This window comes from Sminthopsis crassicaudata, chromosome 2 (assembly GCF_048593235.1).
Source record: "Sminthopsis crassicaudata isolate SCR6 chromosome 2, ASM4859323v1, whole genome shotgun sequence".
Classification (NCBI taxonomy): domain Eukaryota; kingdom Metazoa; phylum Chordata; class Mammalia; order Dasyuromorphia; family Dasyuridae; genus Sminthopsis; species Sminthopsis crassicaudata.
In genome coordinates, this window is record NC_133618.1 from 397,864,494 (window position 1) to 397,882,875 (window position 18,382).

General features: G+C 34.8%; 1 protein-coding gene across 2 annotated transcripts in view; it reads right to left on the bottom strand.

Moving 5' to 3' along the window:
* PDE6A (phosphodiesterase 6A) overlaps positions 1-18,382 on the bottom strand; it is a 93,861-nt gene that overhangs the window by 32,091 nt on the left and 43,388 nt on the right. For both annotated transcript variants that reach the window (XM_074291752.1, XM_074291753.1), the window contains exons 12-16: positions 18,132-18,278; positions 16,935-17,042; positions 13,643-13,752; positions 13,174-13,261; positions 8,042-8,142 (exon numbers count right to left, since the gene is read on the bottom strand). In XM_074291752.1, the coding sequence (XP_074147853.1) occupies positions 8,042-8,142; positions 13,174-13,261; positions 13,643-13,752; positions 16,935-17,042; positions 18,132-18,278 (554 nt within the window). The remainder of the gene's footprint in view (positions 1-8,041; positions 8,143-13,173; positions 13,262-13,642; positions 13,753-16,934; positions 17,043-18,131; positions 18,279-18,382) is intronic.

The following is an 18,382-nucleotide window of genomic DNA, read 5'->3' on the forward strand; positions in this document are numbered from 1 at the left end:
GCGAAAGAAGGGAACACAATGAAATAGATGTCATTAATTCATTTGACTTTTTCTTTTTTTTTTTTTTAAGAAAGAAGAAACCAAAAAAAAAAAAAAAAAAAAAAAAAAGAAAGAAAAGAAAGAAGAAACCCAAATTACTAGTATCAAAAATAAATAAAAAGATACATTCACAACTAATGAAGAAGAAACAAAAACAATTTTTGGGAAGGCTTTTTTTTTTTTTTTTTTTTTTTTTTTTTTTTGCCCAACTATGTACTAACAAAACTGACATTTGAAATGAAATTGATGAATATTGACAAAAATATAAAATCCCAGATTCACAGAACAATCTTTTAAAAGAAAATTAAAAATCCACAGATTTTTAAGAGACCTTAAAAAAATCAGAACAACCCAAGACCAGACAGATTTACAAATGAATTTTACCAAACATTTAAAGAACAGTGAATTAATACCTCATAAATTCTTTGAAAACTATGTAAAAGAAAGACACTACTGAATTAATAATGATTTTGATACCTAAACTAAGAGAATCCCCCCCCAAAAAAGAGAGAGAGAAAAATTATAGAACAATGAATATTGATGCAAAAAAAGTTAAAAATTAAAAAAATATTAGCAAGGAGATGACAGCAATATAGTATAAAGACCCTACACTCTGACCAGTCTGGATTTATACCAGGAGTGCAGGGCTGGCTCAGTATTGGAAAAACTACAAATATAATTGGCTACTTTAGTTGCAAAACTACAAAAATCATATGATTATTTCAATAAACACAGAAAAGGATTTTTGGCAGAACATTTTTGTTAAAAAACATTAGGCAGCATAGAAATTAATGGAACAATCTTTAAATATCCATCTAAAACCAAGAAACAACATTTTCTGTAATGGAGAGAAGCTAGAAGCCTTTTCAATAAGATCAGGAGTGAAGCAATATTGCATTAGAAATGCTAGCTATAACAATGAGACAAGAAAAAGAAAATGAAGGAAGAAGCATTGAAAAAACCTCCAATAAAACTTTTTTTTTTTTTTTTTTTTTTGCAGATCATGTGATGTTTTAACTAGAAAACCCTTGAAAGTCAATTAAAAACTAATCAAAACAATTAACAACTTAAGAAAAGTTTCAGGATATACCATCCATATTTTGTGTATTATCAGTAGAATCAAACAAGAAGAGATAGGGAAAAAGAAATTTCATTTAAAATTATTATGAACAATATAAAATACTTGGGAGCTTATCTGCCAATACACAAAAGGAACTATATGAAAACAGTTATAAAAAATTTCCACAAATTCAAAAAATTTGAATAATATTAATTTGAAAACATCAATACGGATAAATATTAATTGCTCATGGTTATGCCAAGTCAATAACAAAAATCAAATACTACCTAAATTAATTTAGTTATTTAATACCATGCATATCAAATTACCAAAGAATTGCTTTGAACTATTAAAGAACTATTTAGAACTATTAAAAAATAGCAACATTAATCTGGAGAAACAAAAGGTCAAGAATAACAAGTGAATCAATTGGGGAAAAAATAGGGGAAAAGGAAGTCTTGCTGTATCAGATTTCGAACTGTACTACAAAATCATCAAAACAATTTGATTCTGGGTAAAAATTAGGTTGATCAATGAAACAAATTAGGTACACAGTATACAGGAATAAATGAGTGCAATAGCTAGTATTTTGAGAAGCCCAAAGATCCCAGCTATAGATTGGATCAATAACTCACTATTTAACAAAAATTGTTGGAAAAACTGAAAAGTAGTTTGGCAGAAGTGAAATATAGACCAACATCTTATACTATATGCCAAAATTAGCCCCAAAAGAGGGACATGATTTAGATGTAAAGGGTGATATCCATCATAAGCAAGTTAGTAAAGTGTGTAAGAAATTGTCAGATTTATGGAGAGGGGAAGAAATTATGACCAAACAAGAAAAAGCGAGGTTTACATGAGACAAAAATGGATAATTTTGCTAACATATACTTAAAAAGTAGAGCTAAAAATAGAAAGAAAGAAAAAACCCAGGAAAATAATAAAAAAAATTCTATGCAGTATGTCTCTGATAAAAGTCTCATTTCTAAGATAAGAGGGATTTGAAATTTATAAGAAAAAGCTATTCCCGAATAAATAAATTATCAAAGGATATGAATAGGCAATTTTTGGAGGAAGAAATAAAAGCTATCAATTGTTGTGTGTATATGCATATTTCAAAGCAGTAAAAATTAGAGAAATATGAATTAATAGAGGTACTATTTCATCTCATTAGATTGGTTAACAAAAAAGGAAAATGACAAATGTTGGAGAAAATTTGGGAAAGCTGTTGATGGAGTTGTCAAGTAGTCTAGCCAATATTGAAAACAATTTGGAATTATGTCCAAAAAAGCTATTAAACTGTGCATACCTTTTTTCCTTAAAAAAAAAATAATAATAGCTTTTGACTTTTCAAAATACATGCAAAGATAGTTTTCAACTTTAACTCTTGCAAAAATTTTGTGTTCAAAATTTCTCTCTCTCTCTCTCTCCTTTCCTTCAGACAGCAAGCAATCCAATATAGGTTAAACATATGTAATTCTTCTAAACATATTTCCACATTTATCATGCCATGCAAGAAAAATCAGATCAAAAGGGGAAAAAATGAGAAAGGAAAAAAACCAAGCAAATAAACAACAACAAAGGTGAAAATACTATTCTGTGATCCACATTCAGTCTCCATAGTCATCTCTTTGGATGAGAATGGCTCTTTCCATCACATCTATTGGAATTGCCTTGTTAAATCCAATATATGCATACATATTTATACAATTATCTTGCTGCACAAGAATAATCAAATCAAACCAGAAAAAATGAGAAAGAAAATGAAATGCAAGCAAACAACAACAAAAAGAATGAAAATGTTATGTTCTGATCCACACTCAATTACTACAGTCCTCTCTCTGGGGGTAGATGGCTCTCTTCATAACAAGATCATTGGAACTGGTCTGAATTATCTCATTGTTGAAAAGAGCCACGTCCATTACGGCTGATCATCACATAATCTAATTGTTGCTGTGTACAGTGTTTTCTTGGTTCTATTCACTTCTTTTAGCCTCAGTTTATGTAAGTCTTTCCAGACTTTTCTGAAATCAGCCTGCTCATCTTTTCTTATAGAACAATAATATTCCATTACATTCATATACCAAAATGTATTCAGCCATTCTCTAACTGCTGGGTATCCACTCAGTTTCCAGTTCCTTGCCACTACAAAAAGGGCTGCCACAAACATTTTTACACATATGAGTTCTTTTTTTTTTTTTTTTTTTTTTTAATGATCTCCTTGGGATACAAGCCCAGTGCAGTGTATACACAGTTTTATAACTCTTTAGAAATAGTTCCAAATTGCTCTTCAGATCAGTTCACAACTCCACCAACAATGTATTAGTATTCCAAACTGTACACATACCTTTTGACTCAACAATTTTGCTACTAGATCTCTACCCCCAAAGAAATCAAAGAAAGAGGCAAAGGATACATATGTACAAAAATATTTATAGCAGTTCTTTTTGTGGTGTCAACTAGAAACTGAGGAAATAATTCAGTTTTACTTATTTCCCCCAAATTGGGGAAGGGCTGAACAAATGATGGAATACTAAGTTGTAAAAAAATGAAAAAGGGGATAGTTTCAGAAAAACCTGAGAGAACTTGTACAAACTGAGGCAAAATGAAGTGAGCAGAACCAGAAACAATAACAGCAATGTTGTAAAGATGTTCAACTTTAAAAGTAACTCTGAGCAGCGCAATGATTAACCATAATTCTAAAGAACTTGTGATGAAACCTCTAGAAAAATGATGGATTTCATACTATAGATTGAAGCATATTTTCTTCTTTTTCATTCTTTTTATTTGTTGGTTTTTGGACATGGCTAAAGCAGGAATATATTTTCCATGGTTATAGATAGTGGTAATGGGATTTGTTTTTCTTGTCTTCTCAGTGGGTAAGGAATAGGCAAGAGGGAAGGAAGATAATTGAGAAATAAAAATAAAATAGAACTCAATTTAAAAAGTTGTAACCTGACCTCCTTTTAGGATAATTTCATCCATACACACAGACACAGACACCCTCCCATATATACACATATATTGATGAATATATATGTTGATGTATATTTATATATACATATTGTACATGTACATATGTGTCTGTATGTATGTGTATGTGTGTGTATGTCTGTATGTGTGTACCCTGTCAAACATTGTTATGATCTCCCAACCTTTACACCAGTCTCCTCACTTCACAAAAAGTTCAGTACTTGTATTGATTGGCTTTCTTCTCCACCCAGAATCTAGTCTTATACATAGGGATTTTGGCATATATATTGATATCCCTTCAAATATCCTTATCTTCCAATTCATTAACCTTTTCAACTCACATCACTTATATCTTCACTCTCCCTTTGCCACTCACCGGGAGGCAAGTACTCATCATCCTGCATAAGTGAGTGACCCTCCTGATTTCGATCCTTGAAACAGCCCTCTCTGATTGCATTCTCTTGATCTTCCATGTACCATTTTGACTCATTCCTCCTAAATAACTTCTTCAGTTCCTTCCACCTTTCCTGTTCTCTCAGTCAGTCAGCCTGGCTTTGCCCTTACTGTTCTTTCTTCATAGTCTTGACCCAATAGCTGATTAGATTGTTTCTCCAGAGGAAGCATAATATGATGGAAAGAGCCCTGGCTTTGGAATTAGACAACCTGATTTGAAATTCTGGCTCTGCTGATTATTTCCTGCATGGCCTTGGACAATAATTTAAATTCCCTGGTACTCAGTTTTCTCACTTTTAGATCAAAATGAATCTCTAAGGTCCTTTACAATCCCAAATTTAGGGTTCTATGAACTATAATTAATACACTATCCTCTGTCATTGAATCTCTTGCTTTTTTTTTTTACTGCCATTCATGTCCAACCAATCTTCAACTGTGAGTTGCAACCCCACCCTACCGCCCCCCCCCCCAACTACCCAAGGGCATGTTGATTAGTGTTTAATAACTAGTGGGGAAAGTATCAGTAGTACACTTTTAAATGTGTTCTGCTATTAATGTTTTCTCCATAGCTTTTAAAAGTCTAAATAATAAACAATAAATCAATCCTAGATTTGTATTATTTGCTAATTTCTTTTTTTTTTTTTTTTTTTTTTTTTTGCTGAGGCAATGGGGTTAAGTGACTTGCCTAGATCCACACAGCTGGGACAGTTTAAGTGTCTGAGACCAAATTTGAACTCAGGTGCCCCTGACTTCAGGGCTGGTGCTCTATCCACTGCGCCACCTAGCTGCCCCTTATTTGCTAATTTCTAAAGTGTAAATGCTCACAATGAAAATTTAACACTTATTCTCTGGATCCCTTGGTTACTCCTGTCATCCCCTCTGTCTCATGGTTCTTTTTTATTTTTTAAAGAAAATTGGGGTTAAGTGACTCACACAGGGTCATACAAGTGTATAAGGTTGGATTTGAACTCAGGTCCTTCTGACTCTAGGGTCAGTGCTCTATTCACTCTGCCATCTAGCTGTCCCCTTTTTTATGGTTCTTAATGGTGTTAAAAGAAACCGCGTAAAACCATACCAATCTAGTCCACTACTAACATAACATGAAAAAAATTGTGCTAACTTATTTTCATTTAAAAGCTTGCTACTGCACATCAAGGCTTTTATTCTTCCTTTAGGAAGCTTTTTCACAGCTTTTTCTGACCTTCTTTCACTTTATGATTCCCCTCTCAATCCCATCTTCTAAAATGGCCTTGGAATAAATTTTACTGAGAAATTCAAGACCATCCATCATGTGGTCTCTACTCCACATCTCAAAATCTTAACACATCCTTTCCCCCTTTATTCTGGGGTCTAAGGAATAGGTGGCTCTTGATGCCTGTGGTCATTGGCAGCTCTCCTTATGCTCTTAAATGCATTTCCTCCAGGGGTTTGCTTAATAATTATTCCCCTTCATCTTCAATCTCTCCATAAGTATTGGCATCTTACCCAGTACTTACAAACAAGCTTAAGTCTTCACCACCCTAAAAGACTTTCCATTTGATCTTATCAAGCTTTCACTATATTGTCTTACATCTTTCTAGGTTTTCAACCTTGGTTGAAACTCCCTAACCTCCCTAAATTCAAACCTTTCCCTAATTTTGAGGGTATCCTTATCTTTTTAATTTCTTAGGTTCACAATCTTAAAGCTTCAACTCTTCATTTCTATGCACATATCCAATTACCTTTCCAAATCTTGCCAGTTTACTTGCATGATATATTCTGAATACATCCCCTTTTCTCTACTTAGACAACCACTATTCAGAGCCTCATCCTCCTGCCCCAGAATGTCCTGATAAAAAAGAAGCAAGTATCTATTAAACATTTCTTGTCTGCCAAGTATTGTACTAAACTCTTTACAAATATTATTTGGTTGTGAAAATATGTTCAAAAGAATAACACATTAAAAAAGAAAAAAAGAAATGCCTAAGCTAAAAAAAAGTGCTTATTCCTTTAAAAGAAAGAATTGCACATGTTAAACCTATATCAAATTGCTTGCTGTCTTGGGGAGTGGGAGGGAGTGGAAGGAGGGAGAAAAATTTGGAACCCAAAGTTTTATAAAATGAATATTGGAAACTATCTGTGTATTTGGAAAAATAAAATAGTATTGAAAAAACCCCAACTATTATTTCATTTGATCTTTCAACAATCCGTGGGAGATAGGTGCTATTATTATCCCCATTTTACAGTTAAGAAAACTGAGACAGACAAAAGTTAAATGACTTGCTCAGAGTCAAACAGCTAATAAGCAGGTGAGGTTTATTTGATCTTGTATCTTCCTAACTCCCAGCCCAGTGTTTTATCCACTGTACCACCTCGATGCCTCCAACAGCCTATTAACTGATTTCCTTGGTGCTGGTCCTCTTCAGGCTTTTAAATGGTATAATAGGTGGAGTGTTAAAAAGATCAAATGTTCCTTATTAGCAATGTGATTTGGGGCAAATAATAGGACTTCTAAATTAACCTCTAATATAACCTATAAAATAAACTCAATTTTTCTATCTGTAAGATGTAATGATAACACTTACCTCTCAGAGTTGATATGAGGATCAAATGAGTTAATATAAGAAAAGTGCTTTAAAAACTTTAAAGCACTATAAAATAATAGCTATTGGTATTTTTAATGTTGTTATTATTTTTTCTTCTCCCCCTTCCTCATCAATCATCATCATTAATCCAGCTAGTACCACCCTGCTTAGAAACCTTCAGTATTTTCATATTACTTTTGGAATAAAATACCAACTCAGCCTGCTTTTTAACATCCTTCACAAACCACAAATCTCCCTTTACAGCCTTACCTAACTTTATTCTTCTTTATACACATTACATTTCAGCTGAACTAAACTTCAGTTTAATTTGCTGTTCCCCAAATTCAACATTCCGTTTCCTATATTTATTTGTGCATTCATACAGTGCATCCCTCAATATTGGGAGTTCTTTTTCTTCATGTTTCAGAATCTGTATTTGTTCAAGGTTCATCTTAGGTGTCATGTTTTTCATGAAACATTCTCATCCCTGATATCTTTAGCTGTTACTTCTCTGTCTCCTCTTTCTCTTCCTCCTATCTTTCCTTGCTATTCTGTTTCCTCTGTCTCCCTCTCTCTTTTTTCCCTTCTATCTCTCCTCTCTCCTTCCCTCCTTGTCTCTGTTTGTCTCTGCCCTTCCTATATTTCCTCTCTCTTTCCTTTCCCTCTTTCTTCTCTCTTCACTCCCTTTCCTCCTATTTTCTCTACTTATCTATCTCTCCCCAAATTATCTTGTATTTACTGTTTTGTGTATATATGTTGTATCATCCCTACAGTGGCCAAAGACTGTCTTAGTTTTTTGTCTTTGTATCCCCACTGCTTAGCAAATAGCAAGCACTTAATATATGTTTGTTGGTTTTAATTGAAAGGTATCTCCATGCTTTGTTGCATTTTATTTTAAACTCTACAAGTTTCTTGATACAATCCCTCCTTTAACTCAAGAGGAAACACATACTTGAAATAAAGGGCCAGGTCAGTAGCAATGATTGCAATATCCATCATGTGGATGACATGCTCATGCTGCCTTCGATTAAGGTTCTGGAAGATATTTAGATTCTGAAGGAAAACAAAAGAGAAACATATTTTAAAAACTGTAGCATTATCCTACCAAAGGATTTCGAGCACCTGAGATGAAAACTGCTTAACAGAGAAGAAATCTTTCATTTGTTTGGAACCACTGACTAAAAAGTTCCTACAATTTAAAGAGACCTGAAAAAGGAGTCTCCAAAGAGGCAAGATGTGTGGATGCAGAGATGAACTAAAATATCCTGAGTTTGAGTTTTGAGAAAGACTGGATTGGGTGTGGAGGGAGGCAGGGTTGCTGGTGATTTGAGAGAGCTAGAGTGCAGTCCTTACTGCTATTGCTTACCATGGTTAGGAGATCTTGTAAATCACTTAGCACAATGTTTGGTACATGATAGGTACATAAAGCTACTGTTGTTGTTAATATCTTAAAATTACAATGGGAAGGGTGCCTTGGTGAACCAGCCATTGCTGAATTTCTTCCTTTCTGGAGAACTGATTACAGATGGTGATTTTTTTTTTATCCTTATTTATCCTCTTCCATGTCTCCCCCTCACTCTTGCTTTAGAGAGTAAATAAATAAGTAGATAAATAAATGCAAAGTTGACCTTTCTTTAAATTTAAAAAAAAATTCTGTTCAATTAATATTAAAAGTCATCATAAGATAAAAATATGGTTGATCAAAGCAATTTTTATGTAGTATTTTATTAAGGGCAATAGGAGGGAGATTGAAAAAGAGGCATTAATTAACATAGTTCAAACACAGAGGAATATTGAGAAAAAAAATAGTTGGAAATTGCCAAGATCATAATCAATTGGGAGGTTTGGGAGCTATATGAAAGAGAATTTTGCTGATTTATATTCCATAATTTTTCAAAATAGGATTAGAGCATGGATCCAGTTGGATTTTCCCCCCTAATAGCAATTTCTGTCTGGAAAGAAGATAGATGAAGTATCTCTGAAGGTTACATGGTTTTGCCCATTGTTCTACTCTGACATGCTCAGGGAAATCTCTTCACAGGGTAGAACTGATGACTAGATGATGACTAGAAAGTCACATATAATGGAGAAGAGATTGCAAAGGTGAAGGTGAGAGGGAGAGGGAGTAGGAATCCTAATCCTTTCTCTCCTGCCATTTACATTCTTAGAGTTGAGTTGTTTAAAGCATGGAGAGGTTAACTGACTTGATTAGACTCACAAAACCAGAATGATTCAGAGGTAGGATTTGAACCCCAATCTTTCTGGTTCCAAGACTACCTCTTTTTCCACTAGACCATGATACCTCTCAATGAAGGCTAGAGTCATGTATAATACTCTTTTATCTCACCTCTATCTCATTTTTTAATATTATAGATTGTGGACACAATGATCCACCATGATTCCAAAGGACTTTTAATGAAAAAGACTATGTACTTATAGATAGGGGACCAATGGATGCAGAGTTTCTTGGACAGTCTATACATACATGCATGTATGTAGATATGTGTATATACATGCAGTGGGAATGTACATGTGTATATACAAATTTATATAAATGGTTGGTTTTTCCTTCATTCTCACAGAAGACCAAAATGAGTCAAGGTATGGCTGAGCAAACCAAGATGAGCTTGGAAGGCTTAGGTTAGACACAAATAGTCCATATGAACATTTGGAGTGGAGATTTGAGTTTCTCACATTTCTTTTGAGCTACTGTAATTCTACTTTGTTCATAGAGCACACACCATGCTGGGAATTTTTTTGCCTGAGTCTCTCATATCTCACAATTGATTCCAAAATTCTCCAAAAAAGAGCTTGAGAATGTCCTTGTATTGCTTCTTCTGACCACCATGTGAGCCTTACCCGAGTTCTCCATAAAATTGTCTTTTAGGCAAACATTTGGCATTGGAACAATGTGGGCCAGCCCACTGGAGTTGTGTTTTCTGTAGTAGAGTTTGAATGCTTGGAAATTTAGCTTGAGAAAAGACCTGTGTTCAATACCTTATTTTGCAATACCTTATTTGTCAGAAGACAATTCAAATGGAAGTGATTAAGTTTCCTGGCATAGTGCTGTTAGACTGTCAGGTTTCATAAGAAAATAATAATTAGGTCAGCACAATGGCTCTGTAGACCTTGAATTAAATAGACAATCTAATGTCTCTTCTTTTTCATACTTTCCTTCAGAGCTTCCCAAACACTGAACTAGCTCAGGTAATATCTGTCAACCTAATCGTCTGTGTACACCCTTGGGAAGTATACTGTCAGGAATGAGTATATATATTCACATTTCTTGTCTTTACAAAGAGTGGGGCAGGGGAATTGAAGGAAAGGAAAATTTTGGAACTGAAAATAAAATAAATTAGAATAAAAAATAACAGTTGATCAATGATGGACAGAAACAACTACACCCAGAGAAGGAACACTGGGAATTGAATGTAAACTGTTAGCACTACTGTCTATCTACTCAGGTTACTTGTACCTTCAGAATCTACTACTTAACGTGCAACAAGAAAATCGGATTTACACACACTAGTACTCTTTCTAACTCTTCAACCCCAAAGATTTTCAGTTCACCTTTATATGTACTATATTCCCACACATTATGGTATGACCTCTTTGACGGTAAGAGCCTTTTTTTGTTTTGTTTTGTTTTTTTGTTAACTTATGTTTCTATCTTTAGCACTTAATATAGTGCTTAGCACTATGTTAGTACTTAACAAAGTACTTCTGTAAAACACATCCTGAATACCATCCCTCCCATCATATCTTGCACATGAATCAAATCACATGTTGAAAATTGGAAGAGACCTCAGAGGCTATCAAATACAGCTTATTCACTTTATGGATGAGGAACAGAAGTCTGCAGAGGTGACATGTCAAAATCATACAGAGAATAACTGTCAAAGATAAGATTAAAACAAGGGTCTTCTGGCTCCAAATCTAGTCCTTTTTCATTGTACCAAGCTGCCTCTCATTTATGTTTTCTTCTATTATTCTTTGAATGACTTAAATTTTGAGTCTTCAGAGATTGTGGTAAATCCCAATATTCATATGCATATGAATACATAAAATAATATGAATTTTTTTTTTGTTTGGACACAGATCAACTTAAGATTGTTAAAAACATGGCAAATATCCTGAATGCATCCATTCTCCTTCTTAGGAACTAAATTATTATTCAACATACTTATTCAAGATATATACACTGCTGGACTGACCCAACAGGTATCTCAAACTGCATGTCACAGTCCTAGAAATAGATACTCATTATCTAGTTGATTTTTTTTTTCTTGTCTGGACTGTTAGCACAATTTTTGGGGGGTGGTAAAAAATCCCTTTGAGGTGACTCTATAGGCAGTAGGGAGCTTGCAATCAGCTTAATATCACCTAAAAACAGGAGAATCTGGGGATATCATCATCTAAAGGGAATTCCTCTACCAATTGGACATGTCATACAGTGAAAAATACCCTCAATTTGGGACCAGAAGACCAAGAATCTACTTTTATTTCTCATATTAAAAATGATGTAGAAGCAAAGGCACTAATGCATTACTGGTGAAGTTGTGAATTGATCCAAGCATTCTAGAGAACAGTTTGGAAACATGCACAAAGGGCTATAACACTGTGTAAAGATGCAACAACACCACTTCTAGTTCTATAACCAAAAAGATAAAAGAAAAAGGAGTCACATGTACAAAACTATAGCAGCTCTTTTTATGACAACAAAGAATTCAAAATTGAGAGGGTGCCTATCAATTAGGAAATGGCTGAACAAATTGTGGTATAAGATTCTAATAGAGTACTATTGTACTATAAAAATTGATGAGCAGAATGATTTCAGAAAAACATGGGAAAACCTATATTAATTGATTCAAAATGAAGTAAGCAGAACCAATAAATCATTATACTCAATAACAGAATAATGATGGTCAACTGTGAAAAACAAAGCTATTCTGATCAATGATGATCTAAGACAATTCCAAAGCACCCATGTTGAAAAATGTATCCACTTTTAGAGAGAAAGAAAACTGATAAATTCTGAGTGGAAATTGAAGCATATTTTTATTCCTTTCTTTTTGTTTGTTTGTTTCCTTTTTTTTTTTTTTTAACATGGTTAATATGAAAAAAAATGTTTTGTGTGGGTTCAGATTAAAAAACAGCAACAACTATGTGAACTTGGCAGTTCACCTCCTGGTCCTTAGTTTTTTTATTTGTAAAATAAGGCAGGGGGGCTTGAACCCAAAGAGATCAATAAGAGAAAAAGAACCTACATGCCTAAAATTAGTTACAATAGTTTAATACTATTGTTGCTAATGGATTGATCATAAATTGGAGGATGGATGAATAAATGTTATATGAATATAATAATAGAATACTCTTGTGTTATGCTCTAACATGATTAGTTTCAGAAAAAGGAAGACTTGTATGAATTGATGCGAGAGAAGGGAATAGAACCAAGAGAATAAATTATCCTATAAATTCAATATAAAAACAAATGATTTTGATTCTAATCAAAGCAGTGATCACCCATTATTCCCAAGGAATGATTTTAAAGAATACTACCCACCTCCTTGCAAAGAGATAATAGATTGAATATTCAGAATGAAATACACATTTTTTCCAGTTTGGGAATCTGTTTTTATTGATTATGCATATTTGTTACAAAGATTTTTTAAAATTTTTTCTAGTGTGTAAAAAAGTGAGAGGAAGAAAAAAATGTTGCTTAATATTTTAAAATAAAATTTTAACAACAAAAAAAGAAAGGCACAAGAAAAAAGGTGAAAAATAGCTCCCAAAATGATAAAATGAGAGATTTTAATTTGATAACTTTTAAAAGACCTTCTAGCTTTAGAGCTATGATCTTATGAAATGTATTTTCCTCCTCTCATTCTTGGGTTTAATGCATAGTTGTTCAAACATGATTAACATTTCAGTAGTATTGCTTAACTTTTTATGTTGTTTTTATGGAAGAAGCTTTACTGGAAGAAGGAAGAAAGATAGCTATTAGCAAAAATTACTGTGATATAAAATCAAAAAGCTTTTTAAAAAGTCAACAAAATAAAGAAGCACAGAATCTAATAACTGTACCTCATCCCTCAGCAGTGTTTTACCAAATTCCAAATGATGTCTTTCCAAGATAGAAGAGCCATGGAGTTTGGCCAGTGGATTCTGAGATCTGAAAATACAGGGTAGGAAACATGAAGCTATTAGAATATCACAATGTAGGGTTGGGGGGAGGGAATCTCAAAACATAGAACACAGAATATAAATTTTGGAAGGGACCCTTAAGACACAAAACATGGAATATCAGAGATGGAAGAGTCTTAGAGCACAAAATATCAGAGCTTTCTGATCTGTTAATCCAATCTCTTCACTTATAAACAGAGAAAGAAATAGATTCAGAGAGAGGAAATGATTTATCCCAAATAAGTCTCATCCAAGTCTACTATTCCACACTTCTATGGTTCTGAGGAAGATGACAAGGTGAGGAAAGAAGTTTCCAACAAATTGTCCAGGTTTGTCTAGGAAGGTCCTTTGGGGACCTGAGCTCACTTACTTCATCTGGTAGAGATTATTGGTGCCTCTGTGATCAATGTCATGGCAGAAAGCAGCAGTCACCATGGCCAAGGCCTCCAAGTCTGTGAAATATCGTTTTAGCTGCCCTGTCTGCAGGGATGATCAGAACATCTGAGTCACTGACAACTTACTTAAAATAGGTTAGCATCTCAGACACAATAAAAGTTCTTGTGGATTATTTAGAGACTCAGAAAAAAGATTCCCCATAGTAACAATTCCTTTCCCATTACTCTGGAGACTCTTATTAGGTGTTGGGTAGAATAAAGGTTGGGAGTCAGGAAAAATGGATCAGCCATTAACATAGGATGGGATTTTTGGAAGTTCTTTTTCCTCTTTAGACTTCAAAGAAACAGATCATATGAGACAGTCCTTCCATTTCTAATTTTTTATGAATTCCTTAGGGTAGCCAAGGTATAGTGATCAGGATAACATCATGATGTCACATATCAAAATAGGAGAGAAAATTCTCACCCAAGAACAGGGGAGACAGCTCCTAGGTGAATAATCGTGATGCCCTGTAGAATTTCTGACCCACTTTTCTTGTGAAGAATTCAAAAGTATTTGCAGGTAATATCTGGGCCATTTTAACAGGGCTCATTGGAAGTCATTATTTCTGAATTTATATCCCCAGTTCAAGAGAGATTCCATTGACCTCTGTCCCCCTAGTCAGACCCCCATCTGAAACATTGACTTAGGTTCTGAGATACTCATTTTAGGAAAAACACAGTGATAAATCAGATGTACATCCAGAGGAAGGTAACCAATAAATGAGGGGGACTAGAAATCATATTTTCTGAAGATTGGTAGTAAAAATCTGAGAATGCTGAGCAAAAGAAAAAGACATTTGGGATGGGGTGAGAAAAGAAACATGATTGGTGTCTTTGAATACCTGAAAGACTATTCTGGAGAAAGACAACTATTCTGCTTGGCCAAAGAATAGGACAAACAAAGATCAAGGGGGGCAAATTAAAGGAAACAAGACTTCAGCTTACTCAAAAGAAAAATTGCTTAATTCTTTCCACCAATTGGCAGAGCTGCCTTAAGAGCTTCCCATCCCTGGGAACCTTTAAACAGAGACTAGACCAGCATATGGAACCATTGTAGAAGAGAGTGCTATGGGGGGGTGAGTTGGACTAAATATTCTTTGGTCCCCTCCCAACTCTGAAATTCCAGGATTGCTATGCAGTTAAGGGTGTGCTGCTAAATGATTAACTAGGTCTCCAGGAGAAAAAAAATGTAGGCATCATAGACTTTTAAGTTAAATTTGTTTTCTTGATTTTTTTTTTTTCCAATTAGCAAATTGGACAACTGGGGGAAAAAAATTCCTGATTTGTCACTTTTGCCAGTTTCTAAGGTATAAATAATTACAGTGAAAATTTAACAATCAGGTCTCATGAATCAGTACACTGGCTCCAACATATATTGGCAAAGAAGTCATGAGAGATTTTGGCATGTGGGAAGAAGGCAATAAATACCAGGAGCCTCCAATAGTTCTTTTGTTCACCTGTTGGCTTGGAAGTACCCTCTCCTAACTTCATAAGTTCTATCTTGGCTTCCTCAGTGTTATTCCTCCATGAGACATGTCAGGATGGATGGGAGGACTTTGAGTAGATGAAAAGGTAGAAGTGACTTGATTTTGTTTGTCTTGGAAAAACAGAGGAACAGAAAACTCTAAATGGGGAAAGCTTGGACTTCCTTGTCCCATTTGCTTCTATAATCCATTCATTTAATATTGCATCCACTAGGAAAACTGTGTACATTTCCTAAGCTTTCATGGTTTAAGTATAACTCTGAGGAATTTGTCTCATGGGTGCATAAATATTTAGTAATACAAATAAGGGTAAAGGTGGCCATTTTGCATATATAGGGAAAGTCTAGAGCAATTATCCAACATCCACATCTTATAAAAGCAAGATGGTGTAAAGAAATGTGTGCTGACCTTGGAGTCAGGTGACCTGGGCTTCAAAGTTGAGTTCTGCTGCTATTACCTTTGTGATCTTGAGCTGGTTACTTCTCAGATTTGTTTCAGCCCCAGTCAATGAAGAGTTTGCATTAAATGGCTGGTCTTTTCCAGATCCATGGAATGTAAATTCCACGGTTCCTTACTCTTGGGTCAGCTACTTCCTAAATATATCCCCTGACTTTTCAGGATTTCCCTAAACTCAGGGAACCTACAGAGGAAAAGCATAAGGCTTTTCTTCTCCCTTTTTTCTTTTCCAAAGCAGCACAGCATTTTGCTTCATTATTTTTTGTTTCATATTATTTAAAGGAATTCACAACAAACATTTAATGCAACATGTGAGTATAGTATGGAGATTATACCAATAACAGCTAAAAATAGGTTAAAGCTTATATATAATTCATAAAGTCCACTGACTTACATATAAAGCACAAGGAATAGGACTCTTCATTTTCTTTGCTTAATTTCAGTTCTCTTGTCAAGGACTATGATCCATTTTTTTAAACTACATTTTAGCCCATTGGAAACTAATTTTCCAACCTTCAAATACAGATATAGAACCTTTCTGCCCTCTGCTGACATGGGGGAGGGGGACTATAGAATGGAATATTACACATATTGTCAAATGGGATTACAATGTTGAGTTTTATTGGATGATCCTTTCTTTTTTTCTTTCTGTTTTTGCTTTTTAGATGTTAATACAAGGAATGCTTTACTGGATACAGTAGGACAGGAATATTCAAAAATGAAGTTAGTAGCATTTAAAAATAGGTATAGAAGTTTAAGGCAAGTACCCATCTCCCAAAGTTTCTCTGAACTAGGTTTTCCATAGAATTCTTCACCTTAACACCCTAAGTAAGGGACTGATAGAGAGATACCTCCTGATCATATTCTTGATTTCCAATTTAAAAGTCTTCTCTGGACCCCAAAACCTTCATTTCTCTTCAGGTTCCAGCATTCAAATGCTATCTCACAGTCAGAAGAACCTTAGCCTCTAGTCCTATTCTGTGCCTGCCCCCAAACTCCCCCTAAAACATTCCCGGTGAGGTGCCATCCAACTTCCAGAAACCTTCACTAATGGAGAACTCCTTGACTGTCTCTTCCCCTAGTCTTGTGTACCTCATTCTTCCTCTGAGCATCTATCTCCATATACTTGTCCATGGGAGTTTCTTCCTTTTACCTATTCCCATCTGCCTGAGACAGTTTCCCTAGACAAAGAGCTTTAGAGCAATGATAACACATTCCTACTTCTTCTTCCCCACCCTTTTCACTCTTCCCCCTTAGAACTGGGCTACCATAGCATCAAACCTACCACAAGCAATGAGAACATGGTCTGTCCCACGTTGAATCCATGGCGCCAGTTGTGGTAGGTAATTTTTCGGTACCCTTTGCTGAGAGAGTACATGAACCGTACTAGGGCCTGGGCATGGACATATAAAAAGGTCATTGAATTAAAAGAGGGAAACTCACAGAGGTGACATGATATAAATGTGAGGAATTTATATCACGCCATCTCCTGGAAGGCATGAATTATTTTTTTTTTCTATATCTTCTATTCCCTCACAAATAGTACCTTATACACTTAAAAAATTACAGAGCTGTGATTTTACTACAGAAAATTCTCTGTGTAGATGCCCCCTTCATTATAAGATCATAGATTTAGAGGTGGAAAGAACCTTCTTTCCAGAGATTATTGAATCCAACTCCTACATTTTGTAGATGAAAAAATTGAGAATCAAAGAAGACATGTCTGGAGTCACACAGTTAGTAAATATCTAAAACAGGCTTTGAATTCAAGTCTTCCTGAGCCCCAAACAACTCATTCTATTACTTCATATTATTTCTTGCTATATACATATTATATGCTTAATTAGTATTTGTCGAGGTGAACTCAATTGAATTTTAATAACACCAGGCCATGTAGTGGAGGGAAATCTGACTTAGAAAAATTAATACCATTAACAGGAAATGTCTTTTTGCTTCAGAAGGAGTAGGACTTCATGGTGCAGTTCAAGGAGTCCTGACCTACAAAGGCAGAGCTCTGGCTTCTAGCCTAAGTCCTAGCATGGATCGGTTGTGTGACCATGAACATGTGCTTTCTCTTCTGGGAGATTTGCCAAGTACTATACTCCAGTTGTATCCTATGGTGTATAAGGATTTAAGATCATCCTTTTGTACCCAAAGGCAGATAAGTAGTTCCGTGGTTAGAGTGCTGCCCATAAAATAAGGACCACCAGTGTTTGAATTCAACTTAAGATACTTTGGAAATATGTGTCATCAGAAATTCACTTAACCTTTCTCAGCCTCAATTTCCTATTTGCAAGTGAGCTTCTCCTTATTTATGATGAATAAGACGTGGTACCACAATTCTCATTCCTGAAGTTTTCAGAGTCACAGTGATTATTATAAAAATGATCAGAGTAACACAAAGTGAATTTGAGGTCACTTTCTGGATTTCATGCAGAACATTAAAAAAAGGAACTCAGAGATCTGGGTTGTGAACTTTTACCTCCTGGGGTATATGAAACTTATCCACCACTTTCAGTTCATAATACATTTGGATTCCACATTTCACTAGCTGCAGCTCTGTCAGGGGCAGGTCACTGAAGTGGAATTTATTGATTTCAAATTTCTCTGCATCTGGGAGTTCATCTTTCTGAAGAAAGGAAGGAAGGAAGGAAAAAAAGAAGGGAAGGAAGAAGGAAAAGAAGGAAAGAAGAAGGAAAAGAAGGAAAGAAGAAGGAAAAGAAGGAAAGAGTG